Here is a 16268-nt window from a genome sequence, read left to right on the forward strand (position 1 = left end):
TAAAAATAAAATAGATAAACCCCATAATTTATTATACAATACTTGTTCATGCTGAAACATTTATCACAATATTCTGTGGATTTATATTAAAAAACCTGCTAAACTTTTTGACATATTTCTATTCTATCGAGGTCAGGTGCGAACGAACACCCTATAATTTTATCATGCCATATTTCTTCAAACTGAAACATAATTATAAAAGTATACTTACGCAGATAGATATGAAAAGTCTTTATTAAAGTGTGTGCCTATTTCTATTCTATGAAGGCCAAGCGCGAACGCAGACCCCACAATTTTATTATGCCATCCCTATTTAAGTTAAAACATACTTATCAAAGTATTATGTACATCTACTATTATATATATATCATATATATATATACGATACATATATATATTTGATGCCTATATATATATATATATATATATATATATATACAGTAGCGTCCAAAAGTTAAGGGCTTGTAGTTTCAAGACAAGTTTAAGTACTTTTTAAGAAAAACCGTTCATTAAAATACTTAATATGCATATATACTTATAGATATACTCATCACTCATGTCTCGCCTAAATTTAGAGTCCAGATCTTAATCCTATTGAGAATATCTGGAAAATAGTTGGTGAACGTGCTCAACTTCAGTGCCCAAAAAATCAAGAAGAACTCTGGCAGTGCTTACATGCTGAATGGAGTGCGATAACGCCAGCGTTTTGCAAGAAGTTGGTGGATTCCTGTGCCAAGAGGTGTCAATAAGTCATAAATAGCAAGGGTTTGTTTACCAAATACTAGTTAGTTGGTAATTTCAGCCATTCACAGCAAGGACAAAAGCCGCAATCGCGTTAGCCCTTAACTTTTGGACACACAAATTTTGAACAATTTTATTTAAAATGGTAGTTATTCAAAAAATACTTAGTGTAGGCTAACGAAATTATGACCCATTGAAGATATACATGTTATCTATATAATTGTGAAGTAATTTTTTGTTGTTCGTGTGTATTTGTTTCAAATATATGGTTAAACTTGCTAAGGTTTTACTAGCCCTTAACTTTTGGACGCTACTGTATATATATATATATATATATATATATATATATATATGATGCATATATATATGATATATGTTATATTATATATATTTATGATACATAATAATAATAATAATAATCTCAGCACAGGTCTCCAATCAGATCGGTTGCTGACTTGTGTGAAAGCTCCATGTGAGCCAATAATAATAATCGTCGACCTATTAAGAAAAACCAGGCAATATAATAATAATAATAATAATTATAATAATAATAATCGACCTTTTAACAAGAACTTGATATTCAGAATTTAAAATTTGAAAAGACCAGACAAGTGCATTTTTTAATAATCTGTTACGATTCAAAATTAGAATTTTAATAAATAAATGTTTATTTAAAAAATGCGCCTGTCTGGTCTTTTCAACCATTAAATTTGAAATTATATATATAGGTTGATCTCAAATTCAGTGTTTTTTGTCATTGGCTACTCACTTCCTGCACGTAAAAGGTGTTGTGTAGGATTATGAGAACACACTTTCCAACTTTTCCTCTAAAATGTGGTAAATGAAAGCGAGTTGTTGATTGGATTCAATGCAGCTTCTGTGCTAATTCATCAACTGTAAGAGAACCATTTTGAACAAGCCCTGACAAATTAAATTCAACAGGGTGATTTGCTTGTAACACATTTCTTAAGCTGAAATCACCTTTCCGAAAGTTTGCTAATCATTTACAATCTCTTGCATTTAGAGCTAGAAACCTAAATTGCACTTTAACACTCCCAATAAACCGCATGGATATTTTTGGTCTCTCTTCTTGCATTATTGTCTCTTCTAAATTCATAAAGCATTTAAATGCGTTAAGTGTTCCATCGACACTTCCACGTTTGAAAGGATAGAATTAGTAACAAAATATGTTGGACTATCATGACCCAGTGAAAGTGCCACGGTTGCTATCTTCACCTGTCTGTATAATATACTATCCATGTTTATTTCTTGTAAAATTTTAATCTTTTTTAAATCGTTTCTTTCTTATTATTATATATAAATTTCCCCTTACTATAGTAATTGCCAACCGAATATTCTTTAAAGTACAAAATCTAATGTAACTTTGCAATAATAAAAAATATTACATTAAAATAAAAATATAGGTTTATACAACAGCTTAAGTCAATCATGGTGACAACTATTTAGGACTGAAATAATATATAATTCATATTCTATTCTTTATCATCTCGATAAAATACATTAATATTTTTATATATACTTATTTCAGAGAATTTGAATAGCATACGTGTTATGTGATAGTAATGTGCATTTTTGAATCAATATATATATATATATATACTAGCGTAGGTGCCCGGCGTTGCCGGGGTGTTTGGAATTGTGTGTTGAGCAAAAAAAAAAAAAAGTGGTAATAGGAAGGCAGGCTTGAACCCATACCGTGAAGGAGGAGAAGAACGGGAAAAAACGTGACGTCTTTGCTGTTACGACCACCACCAAACCGGAAGTGATGTAGGTTTAAATTAAGGCTAGACAATCGAAAAGAGGGGATGACTTTCGACAATATCGGTGAAAAAAGCGACCCCTCCCTGTAGAAAAGTGCTCATTTGAGGGTTAAGAAATTAATGTTTTTAGCCAATTTTTTTGTCATTTGTCGTCTGAAGGGTCGAGCTTCAAAACTATACTGATCTTATGAAAATTCTTCGCCTCTGTCGAAAGTTTTAGGCAGACATGCACGCATACATACATACATACATACATACATTTATATATTGGTAGCTCAAATTTTCGACCCAAACCGATTAAAAAGCTTGCCCTATCTCTGAATACCCTTTATGCAAAATTACAAATGTTTAAACCAGAAATTGTCTGAGTAATTTGGTAGAAACCGCAGAGGTCAAATTTTTTTTTAACTTTGTCCCTTATTATGACTCCTTAACATTTATTGTTTTGGGCTCAAATCAAGTTATTAAGTTAGATCCATGTCCAATGAACCTATGTCTAAACTTTCAAGTGTTCATATCCAAAATTGGCGGAGGAGTTTGGCAGAGTTCTCAAAGATCAAATCGTTGAACTTTGACCCCTTAACAGCCAAATTTCTGTCCGAAAATGGATTACAAAGATTTTCTCAAATCTCACTACCCTGTATATCAAATTTCGAGTCTGTAGACTGAAAATTGACAGAGTTATTGCGTAAGGAAATGTACACACACAGACACACAGGCACACGTTCACTTTTATAGAAACTAGCAGTTCTGCCTGGCTTTGCTCGGGCCCTATGTACGGTTCATAAGGTTATTTGCATATGTTTATATTAAAAAGTGTGAATATGTAAAGTAATGCCTTTCTGTATAATAGTATTCCTTAACTACCATAGAGAAAAGACAGACAGACAGACATTTTCACTTTTATATATATATATATATAGATAGATAGATAGATAGAACTGATGCAATATATAGTAATGATTTAAAAAAGTATAAAAAAAAGACTCATGCGCCACCAACGAGAATCAAAACCAAAACGTTCAGCTCACGATTTATTTTGCCTCTGCCGTCAATGACTGGCCTATGAATACATGTTTACTGCAAGGCTAAAAATTAAAACATGAACCAATAGCTACTATGTTATGCGTTCGTGATGCCGGCGTTCGACCTTCGCCTGGCAAATTTCATTTTTTTAATTTTCACACTTTTCCACCGATTTTTCCAGATTAAAACCCAAATATAAAGTTTTGCATGGATTCAAATACCTTATATATGAAGTTTCATGTCTGTAGACCAAAAACTTTAGGAGGGGTTTGGCAGGCAAAATTGTATTTGAAAGGACGCACACCACAGGAGACTTTTGATGAAATGAAAGAAACTTATGGTGATAATGCCCCATCATATGACCTTGTAAAACGCTGGCATCGTGAATTCAAACATGGCCGCAAGTCTGTGGAAACAGCTCCCAGACCTGGTCACCCCCTCCCTTCTGCCATTGATGAGGCATCTGTCCGTCAAGTTGAGGCTGCCATTTTGGAAGATCGGCGTATTACTATTCGCCAAATAGCCTAAGATGTCAAGATTAGTACAGGGTCTGTGGAAACTATCATTCATGACCATTTGCATATGCATAAGGTGTCTGCCAGATGGATTCCCATGTTGTTCACACTATTCCAGAAGCGAGAACACGTCGAGTGCTCGAGGATGAATTTGGAGACGTGCCAAGGAGATGAGTGAAAGTTTTTCAAAAGACTGATTACACAGGATGAAACCTGGGTCCATCACTATGATCCAGAGACCAAAGCCCAGTCAATGCAGTGGAAGCACTTGGACTCACCACCTCCAAAGAAGGCAAGGGTGCAACCCTCCGCTGGCAAGGTCATGCTCACAGTCTTCTGGGACCAGGACTGAGTAGTGATGAGAGATTTCCTGGCAAAGGGTACCACAATTGCAGGAACCTATTATGCTTCACTTTTGAGGAAATTAAGGGAAGCTATCAAAATCAAGTGGCGGGGCAAGATCTGCAAAGGTACCCTCCTCCTGCAGGACAACACTCCGGTCCACAACTCGCATGTCGCAGATCAGAAGCACGGGCGTGTGGTTATGAAATCCTTCCCCATCCTCCCTACTCTCCTAACCTTGCACCCTCTGACTTTCACCTCTTCCCAGCCATGAAGTTGTTTTTGAAAGGAAAGCGTTTCCCAGATGATGCAGCTTTGATTTCTGAAGTCACGTTGTGGTTGGAGGACTAACCTGGGGTGTTCTACAAAAACGATCTCCAGAGCTGCATCAAACGATGGGAGAAATGCATAACTCTGGGTGGTTCCTCTATAGAGAAAGACTAATAACTGTTCCAAGTTTCGTTGCTCTACTCTATGGGAAGTGGGTCAGGGACATTACTTATTGCACGCCCCTCGTACTTTGAAGCTGGGCTGCTTTTATACAGCCTATCTTCCCCATTTGCATGCGTGTGGTGAGATTTTGCAGAACCACAGCTTATAAAACCACAGACGCCATCTTTAATCTCTCTCTCTTTATCGCCGGACACACACACTTAACTTAAGACAACATGCCCCCCCCCCCGATCTCTTGATCACATTTTGTACTTCCTCATTCACTGTGGGGGTATCTTTCCCTAACTCAGCCTCCGAGATGTCTCACCACCCTCTTATTGCACATCCCTTTTTACTGTTTCATTTTCATTTTCAACTGGCTTGATGTCAAGAATATGTCTTTGTACCTCATCTACCGCAATATTGTTTCTCATATTAGTCCCGGTCACACGTCCTCTCCTTCACTGTATGGTACATCGTGCTCCTGAGGGTTTCACCCATACTTCATCCTCGAGTTTGATGGTCCCTGTTGTTTGTCTCCCTGCTTGCTGGAAGATGTGAATATCGGCAGGTGGGGAACGGTCTCTTGCACGTGTCCCGATCTAGGTGACATATTGTACCAGTAGACAGCTTGTTAGGGCGAGATGCTCCCTCTCTCAGCCACTGCCTTTATTGTCTGGTGTTTTTTTCCACAATTCTGTTGCCACTGGATCTATAGGCAGTGCTGAAGAATCGATGAATATGCCATTTCTTCAGCACATCCGCCACTGCTACCGATCTAAATGTGGTACTATTGTTGGTTAGCAGCTCTTCCACCAGACCTCACTTCAGAAACACCATGTCGAAGGCTGCCGCTATTTCACTGGCTTTCACCTCACAGCCTTCTCCACAGGGCAAAACGCTTGGGGCCCGCAGTCAATCATTGTCATGTAAAGCCCACCCCTGTAATAGGTTGCGTCAACTACCAGTCTTTCCCAGGTCCCAGTCACACTTAGTTCTCCAGCTTCATGTGCACTTGGAGCAGGGTCAATTGACTGACACCTATCGCAAGTGCTGACTACTTGATTTACTTATACCGCGGGTCGACTTTTCTCACTAGGTACAACGTCCTTTCTACCCTCATATGGTGTTGATTGTGCAACTTTCATACCCCAGAATTATCCAGATCAGACACTGCAACAACATCCTCTTTTTTGGGTACAAGCCAACTCTTTCTCACTCTTGTAAGAACATTCACTCTGTTCTTCTCGGAGGCCACCGTTATTACGAGGATAGAAAGGGAAGGACAAAGTAGTGGGATTCGATGGGTCATGAGAGAAGTGTCGAGAGAGGAGGACTGTCACAATTGAAATTGAGGATCACCGGATGAGGGTCGATATGGTTGTTACCGACCAACTGGTGCCTGGCGTCCAAGTGATTGTTGGAACGGATGTAATATGCTGAAATAGCTTTTTCTTTTGTTGATCAACTCGTGAGGAGTCATGACAGAGGTCCCCCAAACATGTGGCTTGAAATCCAACAATCGTCAAAGGTCACAATCCTACTTCTCAACTCGGGCTGCTTTTATGAAGCCTATCTTCCTCATTTGCATGTGCGTGGTGAGATTTCACGAGACCACAGCTTATAAAACCACAAGCGCTATCTTTAATCTCTCTCTCTCTTTATCGTCTGACCTCGCTTGATACACACATGTGGTAAGACTTCTGTTTTCCTTAAGACAAAAATATATTTATTAAAGTTTTTAGCATTGGTTTAGAATGAGTGCTTTATACCAAATTTGCAGTTGAATATGATTAAATTTCTGCTCATTTTTACATTAAATATTAATCTCTAATTATGTATTGAATGATTCTATAATACTGTACATAATTTCAGTCAGATCCAATAAAAAGTAGAACAGACAAAGAGACAGATAACCAGACTATATATATATATATATATATATATATATATATATATATATATTAGTCTTGGTAGTTTTTCGACCTTCAAAACTATTTTTTTTTATTTAGTCCTAAATCCTTATTTGGTAAATTCCTTTGTTTATAAATCAATTACTTTCAATCATTATATAAGTTTTCTTTCAAGAATTTACTCTAGTTCTAATATTATTATTAGGATCATCAGTTGTTTACCATGAGAAGCTATTTGGGGATTTGGGGATCTACTTTGAAAGTTCTTTTTCATCAAACTGCTAGATTTTGGAATGCCCTTCTGTATTCTGCATCCCCAACTGTACTATTATGAGGCTTTTAAATGTCATCTGAACAGAGATCCTGCTGCTCAACTCCCTTCCTATATCACTTATGCACAGTAACCCTTTACATCTAAGTCGCAAATTGCCTTGTTTAGAGTAAATATGAGTAACAAAAAATGTATATGTGCATGTATAAGAAAGTGTTCATTATAAAAAAGCAATGTTTGTGGTTAGAAATATATTTAAAAAATCATATTAGGAAAAAATGAAATAAAGTAACATTTTTAAGTGAACATTATAGCTCTCTTATGTTTCTGCATTAGCCTAAACATGTATATTGTTGCAATATTTTTGATTCATAATGGGGTATGATCCCACAAAGTCAGGCGATTCTATTCATAAACGATGCTGCTAGGAACTGACAAATCGAATTAATTCACGTTCTGCTACCGACCAATCAGAAACCAGAATTGCTCCATAAATATTAAACCTTTTCTGTAGCAATTTCGCATGTTTTTTTCCGTCTCGATACGGTAAGAATTGTCTACTGTAAACCAGTCACCACCCAGGACTTGTGTGGAACAACGCACCATCAGAAACTGTTCTGTCTACTGCAAACCAGTCACCTCTCTGTTCTGAAACTAAACATGGCTTACACTTCTAGATATGTTTTTTCTTCGTTAGCCTAAACATGTATATGTTTTTTCTACGTTAGATTAAACATGTATGTCGTTTTTTTATGTTAGTCTAATGTATGTTTCTTCTTTGTAAGCCTAAACATGTATCTGAAGGCATTAGTGGAAACTCAAAATCTCTTCTCTACATTCGGTAGATGATCCTCTAAGACATATATGTTTTGAATCTTAAAAATACAACAATTATTAGCCAAGATATGACGTTTTTTCTTTTTCTAAGAAAATGCCAATTTGTCTCGAACACTCTGTACACTTACTGAGCTTAATTTACCTTAAATGCTGTTTCAGCATTATTCAGCATTTCGCTTCGCCATCGAACTCCGATATGGCTCAAACTAAATTATGAACTGTTCATATATTTTTTATGAATTATGATTATAAAGCAGTCACAATGAGATGCTTTTCCAACCTATGGTGATAGCATATGCATTTCTCTTATTAATAAACTTAAGAACCTTCCGACACATTAAAAGTTATCTTTGCGTGGATCTTATTGTGAAAATGAAAATTGAACAGCGAAAGAGTATTAGTATGTGGTTTAGCAGATAAATATGCTGTTTTAATTTTAAAAAAAAATGAATGATTGAATTGGATTCAATCCTCTGAGGGCCTGGCCTTTCTAATAAAAATAATCTTTCTTTTTGTCTTATAACGGTTGCTCTTTTATAACCCAGTTCTTTATGGTATTATTACCCTTAGAGGTTTATAGGAGAATAGACAGCCGCTTTCTTTAATGATTATAAATGTAAAAGGAAAACAAAACTATTACTAATAAAAGAATATGGAACTAATCTGTGCACAATATATGCATTTTATATTGATTTTTTTTATTTATGTATTAGAATGTTATCTTTTTTTTATTTATGTATTAGAATGTTATCTTTTTTTTTATTTATGTATTAGAATATTATCTCCTTCCAAAGAGAAAGACATAAAATGTGTTTGTTTTGTTTTTAGATTGGACTTATTAGTAGATTGTTTTTTCTTATTTTCTTTTTTTTTTTTTTTTTTTTTTTGCAGCCTTTGATGGAAGCACTGTATGTGTCGGCTTGGCAAGAGTGGGATCAGAAAGTCAAAAGATTGTAGCGGCAACGTTGCAAAAGCTTATCGAGACAGATCTGGGCGACCCCCTTCACTCGCTGATTATTCCTGGAAAGATGCATCCTCTTGAGGTTGCCATGCTGAGGACATTTGTCGATGATGACGAAGTAGACGGTTTATTGAAGACAATGGAGGAGACTGCATAGCGAAAAATGGTCATCTAAAAAATGCCTGTTTAAAGATAGTCTTTGCACTAATTAAAATATGGTTAAAATCATCTACCAAAATTGATGTGTATTTTGTTTTTATTATTTTATTTATTTGCCTGGACTTATATTACAAATCAGAAATTTAAGCAATTTGTATAAATATATAATTTAATGAAAAGCAAAAATATGTATGAAATTGAATTTCTACTCAAACAAGACCGATGATGAGGGGAGGTTCTGTCATGATTTCTCCATTGCCTATGACCTCACTCAGATTGTTCAGGAACCTACCCGTGTGCCCGATAATGACGGCCAGTATGCGAGCCTACTAGACCTTTTTCTCACAACTTGCCCTGAACTATGTTCAGTTTCTGTTCTGTCGCCTCTTGGATCTTCCGACCACTCTGTTGTATCAATTAAGATAAAAATGAAATGTAATAAGTCCCCAGACGTACCTCTTCATCGTACAGTATATCGATACACTAAGACTGACTGGGATAGCTTCCGTACATTTATATCTGATCTACCTCTGCATTCCATGTTTAAAAAGGATGTGTCCTCTATAGTATTAGACCTAACTGAATGGTTAATTGTAGGTATTGACCATTTCATACCCTCTAAAAAGTTTCAGCAAAAACCTAACAGCCAGCCATGGTTCTCTCCAGAATGTGCTGCTGCCATTGCGCACAGAAATCACTTTTTCCACTGCTTCAAACGAAATAGATGTATGGAAACTAAAGCCGTTTTCAGGACTGTCAGCAAACATTGTAAGAAAGTAATAAGGAACGCAAGAGAGTTGTATGCTCAATCTGTTAAGTCCAAAGTAGCTGAGCAGCGGCTTGGTTCCCACCAGTTTTGGCAAATAGCAAACAGAATCCTGAACAGAAGCGTGTGCTCCATCCCAACTATTATCAATGGACCTGAGGTAATCTCGTCAACATCAGACAAAGCCAAACTCTTTGTCAAGAACTTTGCAGCTAATTCTACCCTTTGCGACCAAGACCGCCAACCCCCAATATTTCCTCCTGTATCAGAAAACACGCTATGTGATATACGTATATCTGTACGTGATGTTGCGAAGCTAATCAAAAACCTTGATTCGAGTAAAGCAACTGGCCCTGATGGTATTCCAATTATAGTACTCAAAAAACTTCAACCTGAATTAGCGCCCATACTTACAAAACTGTTTAAACGTTGTCTTAAGGAGAATAGTTTCCCATCTCCCTGGAAAATCTCATCAGTATGCCCTGTATTTAAGAATTCAGGTGATCGCTCATCCCCCTCTCAGTACAGGCCAATAAGTCTCCTGTGCGTCATGAGTAAGTTGCTAGAATCTGTGTTAAATACAGAAGTAATCAAACATCTCAACAAAAATAACCTTCTTAGTGACACTCAATATGGTTTCCGTTCTGCTAGATCTACAGCAGATGTCCTTACAGTTATATCGCATAGGATTAGCAAATCTCTCGACGGTGGCAATCTTTCTAGGGCAATTGCTCTTGACATATCTAAAGCCTTTGATAGGGTATGGCATAAAGGTTTACTTCATAAGATCGCTAGCTATGGTATAGCTGGAAAAGTCTTCTCAATTATTAAATCATTTCTTTCTGATAGGTTCATAAGAGTAGTAGTTGAGGGGCAAAAATCAGAAGCTCACAGTATTAATGCCGGTGTCCCTCAGGGATCCATCCTGGGCCCAACTCTTTTCCTGATCTACATTAATGATCTTCCAAATCATATCCTTACATCATTTGTAGACATTTATGCTGACGACACTACCATTTATGGTACCACATCTAAGACAGTAAACGACCAAGTTCTCTCCAATTCTCTCTCATCTGATCTTGAGCACGTAGTACAATGGGGAAAGGAGTGGCTGGTTACTTTTAATGCATCTAAAACCAAGCTTCTCTCTTTACATCATCAACATTCTAATTCACATTTGTCATCAATTGAAATGAATGGCTCTCGTCTTCAGGAGGCCTCAAGTTTTGACAAGCTTCTGGGCTTGACCATTACTCCTGATCTTAAATGGAACACGTATATCAAATCTGTTGCCAAGGCCGCTGGAAAAATGGTGGGATCTTTCTATCGATCCAGTAGATATCTCACTGCTGATGCTATTCTCTACCTATATAAGAGCCAGGTACGTCCAAGGATGGAATACTGTTGCCACATCTGGGCAGGAGCTGCTAGAAAGGACTTGTCCTGCCTTGATAGAGTTCAAAATAGACTTCGTAGCCTCATAGGAGATGTCCTTTTCTCCTCCTTGCAACCTCTATCTCACAGAAGAGATGTTGCGAGTTTGTCTCTGATGTATCGTTATTTTCATGGAAAGTGTTCAACTGAGCTTCAATCTATGGTCCCCCCTCACCAAACTTTCACAAGAAACACTCGTCTAGCTGTAAACACTATCAATAATTTCCCCCCCTCTTTATCTGTGCCTAAACCTAAACGTAGATTCCATGCACGCCTGTGGAATTGTCTTCCGTTTTCCTGCTTTCCGGCTGACTACAATATGGTTGTGTTCAAGTCTAACGTAAATAAGTTCTTGATGAGCCGTTCCATATAAGTTATTAAATTTACCAAATTTTCATTACTAATGATTACTATATTGACCAATTTCTACTGTACACTCTTTAACCCTTATCCTTGAGTGGCCTCTGGGCCTTGATAATGTGGTGATGCCTTTGTAAAAAAAAAAAAAATATGTGGAGATATCATAATATTATATATCATAATTTAGGAATGGAAAATTTTTTTACCGGATTGATATAATCAAAGATTTGCCGGATATCCAATCAAGCTCAAGAAAAACTGTGGATATATATATATATATATATATATATATATATATATATATATATATATATATATATCCACAGTTTTTTTAACTGCCGAATACCAAGAGCTTCCATTACAGAATTTAGCATGCACTTTCGATTTGAAGTTCAATATCCTTTTTTTTTTTTGCTGCATCAATATCCAATTTCCCTTATTCTATGTAGCTAAAATGATTTAAAAACTTTAAAAAACATTTAATTTAATTTTCTATGTTTATTACCTTTAGCAAATAAGGTACAAACCTTTTATAATATTTGCTAATATTTTTCCTCCAAGGAGATGTATAAGCATCGAAAACTCATGGGTTAAGGAAATATATTTTATTATACTGTATTCTTTGTCTTGCATACAATAAAATTTCTATATTTGAAATTTAACTTTTTCAAATCACAAATTTTTAATTTTTAAATTATGATTTATTTGCTCTATCTAGTATATCGAGCAATTTTATTTAGTTGGGATATTCTTATATAAAATATTATATCCAATAATATTTTGTAAGACCGATATTGTATTTCATTATTCTGAATATATATATATATATATATATATATATATATATATATATATATTAAATCCTGAAAACAGTGTTTTGTGGTAAACAACTGATGATCCCTCTAAGAACATTGGTACTATTGTTTGTTCATGTAAGTAAAACTATTCAGCGATACAGGAGATTAATTGACTTACCGATAAAATTAATGTTCCAATGTATCAAATAATCCTTATACACTGTGAAATTTACTTTATGTATGAAAAAAAAGATGGGAGAAATAACATATGAGAAATAGTAGGAATCTAGTTTCCCTTTGCTGTTATTTCAGATCATTTGAAATCATAGCAGCAAGTTTTAGTCTCCTCTCCATCAAGGCCAGAGGTTTTGGGCAAATATCAGATATTTTGTAATTCATATGCAAAACTAGGAAAACAAATGACTATGATAGAAACATTTCATGGCTGTAAAAAAGTGCCAAAATTAAGCTCTGGATGATGGATGATCCTTTTAATGTGTGACCTTAAGGGAAAATGTCACATAGCCCCCTACACAATTCAGGTCATTAGCTTTCACTTATTAAATTCAGATTAATAGTCCCTGAGATTTAGAACTTATAAAATTGACAAACAAAAGTGGTATATTTATATATATATTCCAGGTTTAAAAATATTAAAAAGATTAAAATCATTGAATTCCATGCTAGATTCGTGCGAGAAAACTACTGTACCTCTATAAGGCCACCATTCGCCCATGTGTGGAGTATTGTTGTCACATTTGGGCTGGTGCATCTGCTACTAGTCTCTCGCTCCTAGACAAGGTTAAAAAAAGAATCGCCAATCTGATAGGCCGTCCCATCGATGAAATGTTGCATCCCTCTGCCTGTTCTACAAGTATTTTAATGGTGAATGTGCTGACGAACTGCAGACACTTGTGCCCCCACAACGTAGACACCCTCGACAAACTCGACAGGCAGCTAAATCCGACCCCCACACAGTAGAGATCCCTAGATGTAAAAGATCTTTCTGCTCCAGTAGTTTCTTCCTCAGAACCGCTAGACTCTGGAATTCCATTCCAGGTTCCTGCTTCCCTAACTGTACTGACATGCAGAAGTTCAAGTGCAACGTGAACCGACATCTTGCTGCCCAAATCCCAACATAGTGCCACAGTAGTTGCGGCCCCTGATAGTAGCCCCCTACACCAAAGTGGCAATGCGCCTTGTTTGGGGTGAAAATGTAATAAAAAAAATAAATAAAAAATTCCAACAAGGGTCGTTGAAAGTACTCAATTAAAAGAGAACAAATTATAATTTTTTTCTTTTTCTGTTTTGTAAATATAGTCATATTTGCTAAGATATGCAGACCGTTTCAATCATTATTGATCTCATCAGGCAGGAAAATTAAAAAAGTTTAAGAGCATCTTTAATTTTAGAGGAGAAAAATATATATTTGCCATTTCTGACCTGAGGCATCATGGTTAATGTTGTTATCTGATAAGAACAAGAACAACATTAACCATGATGCCTCAGGTCAGAAATGGCAAATATATATTTTCTCCTCTAAAATTAAAAATGCTCTTAAACCTTTTTAATTTTTAATTTTCTTGCCTGATGAGATCAATAATAATCGAAACGGTCTGCATATCGTAGCAAAATATGACTATATTTACATAAAGAAATATATACAGATAAATCTATACTCGTAACCAAATTGAATATTGAAATGCTCATATCTTTGGTTTTATGAGACGAAACTACATGAAAATGTGCAGGCTGTTTAAAAATTATTATACTATTCTATGGTTAAAATGTTATGAAAATTGGTAAAAAAGAACCTATATTTTCAAACCAATAAATATGCTGAAATTTGCCTACATTTGTATATTAAGTGATCTGGCAAGCCAGCTTTAGTTTTGTTGCTTCGGGATGAATTTTGCTTGAGGCTTTTTTTTTTCTTTGTTCTCTCCCCTGTAGCCTTGTCAGACTACTAATATATATATATATATGCTAGCAGTTCAGCCCGGCTTTGCTCGGCCCTATGTATTGCTCATAATTTTATGTGCATACATATCTATTAAAAAGTTTGACTCATGTCCCAAAAGTCTGGAAACTTATTGAAGGCTCCTCATAAGTATTGAAATTTTTTTGGATACCTACTCCTAAAAAGTACTGTGGTGAGCAATATAAGTGAGATATTTTATAAAAGTTGTCCATTTCCATTTACAATTTAAAATGATTCAATTAGATCATTTTACATTCAGAATTCTTAAAATGTTGCAATATCTAATTTTCCCAATATTTCCCTGTGATCAAAATTACTTATAGCCTCAATAATTCCGTACCATTTTTTTTACATTCAATGGTGAGCTTTTTGTGCCGATAATTGACAGCAATATTCAAATACTTGATTGAACGAATCTTGCATGGATCTCAAAATTGACTCATTAATATAGGAGATTTGCAAATCTATTTTTATTCCTTCCTAGCAAATACATACTTAACCAAGATGAAAATACTTAATACTAGCTGTATCTACCCGCTGTTGCCTAAAATTAATTGGTTTCACTTTTTATAACGAAATTTAGATCAATAGTAAAATGTTTAAGAAAAATGTTTAGGCGAGAAACATATATACAGAAACATCCAATAGCAATGAATAGGGATATGACAAGAGAATATTCTTTTTATTGTTTTGACCAAGCTTTTATCTTTATATCATCAACGCTCTGATCCCCATCTGGCATCAATTGAAATGAATAGCTCTCGTCTTGAGGAGGCCTCATGTTTTGACAAGCTTCTGGGATTGACCTTTACTCCTGATCTGAAATGGAACACATACATTAAATCTGTTGCCAAAGCCGCTGGAAAAATGGTGGGATCCTTCTATAGATCCAGTAGATATCTCGCTGCTGATGCAATTCTCTATCTATATAAGAGCGAGGTACGTCCAAGGATCGAGTACTGTTGCCACATCTTGGCAGGAGCTGCTAAAAAGGACTTATCCTGCCTTGACAGATTTCAAGTTTGTCTCTACTTTATCTTTATTTTCATGGCAAGTGCTCGACTGAGCTTCAATCTATGGTCCCCACCTCGCCAAACTTTCACAAGAAACACTTGTCTAGCGGAAAATATTATCTGTGCCTAAACCTAAACGTAGATTTCATGAACAAAGTTTCTTTCTTAGAACTGCATGCCCGTGGAACTGTCTTCCGTTTTCCTGCTTTCCAGCTGACTACAATATGGTTGTCTTCAAGTTTAATGTAAACAAGGTTTTGATGAGCTGTTCCATATAAGTTAAGAAATTTACCGAATTTCCATTACTAATGATTAATATATTGTCCAACTGTCTGCTGTACACTCTTTAACCCTTATCCTCGAGTGGCCTCTTGGTCTTGATAAGTGGTGATACGTAAAAAAAAAAAACTCTAGAGTATATATCTGACATAGTTAGACAGACTTAATCAACCGAGAACCACATTACTTTATATAAAAGCATATAGAATATGAACGAATACACACTCGAGAGTCAAAACAATGGAAAGAATATGCTGTTGTCATAGCCCTAGTAATGAATGAATCAATGTTTAGGCGAGAAACACATATATACAGAAACATGCAAAATGGTCATAAAATGTTAGACAAAATGCTTAGTAATGAATCAATTAATGTAGTCATATTTTGAGCTGAGAAGATTTATCTCCTTTATATTATTTGATTCACTGTTTAACTCATCAGGGATCAAATTTTTTTTTTTTACTATTATTACTATTTTGAAACTTTTGTATAATGCTTAAATATGTGTTAGAATACACAAATTAAAAGGAAAAAAGTAATTTATTTTATTTAGAGAGTGAATTATTGACTCCCCCATATGGATGAGAAACTGGGTACATGTGAGATATTTTAGAAATCAAGATGCTACACATTCAAGATAAAACTTACACTTTATGTTAA

At 35.5% G+C, this 16268-nt stretch overlaps 1 protein-coding gene across 4 annotated transcripts in view; it reads left to right on the plus strand.

Moving 5' to 3' along the window:
- The window catches only part of LOC145269813 (diphthine methyl ester synthase-like), a 902043-nt gene extending 892986 nt beyond the window's left edge, over window positions 1–9057 (plus strand). For all 4 annotated transcript variants that reach the window (XM_080125536.1, XM_080125542.1, XM_080125549.1 and 1 more), the window contains exon 8: window positions 8750–9057. In XM_080125536.1, the coding sequence (XP_079981662.1) occupies window positions 8750–8976 (227 nt within the window). In that variant the 3' untranslated portion in view covers window positions 8977–9057. The remainder of the gene's footprint in view (window positions 1–8749) is intronic.
- The last annotated feature ends 7211 nt before the right edge of the window (window positions 9058–16268 follow it).

Source organism: Euprymna scolopes, chromosome 4, assembly GCF_053919585.1.
Source record: "Euprymna scolopes isolate OS-2025 chromosome 4, ASM5391958v1, whole genome shotgun sequence".
NCBI lineage: Eukaryota > Metazoa > Mollusca > Cephalopoda > Sepiida > Sepiolidae > Euprymna > Euprymna scolopes.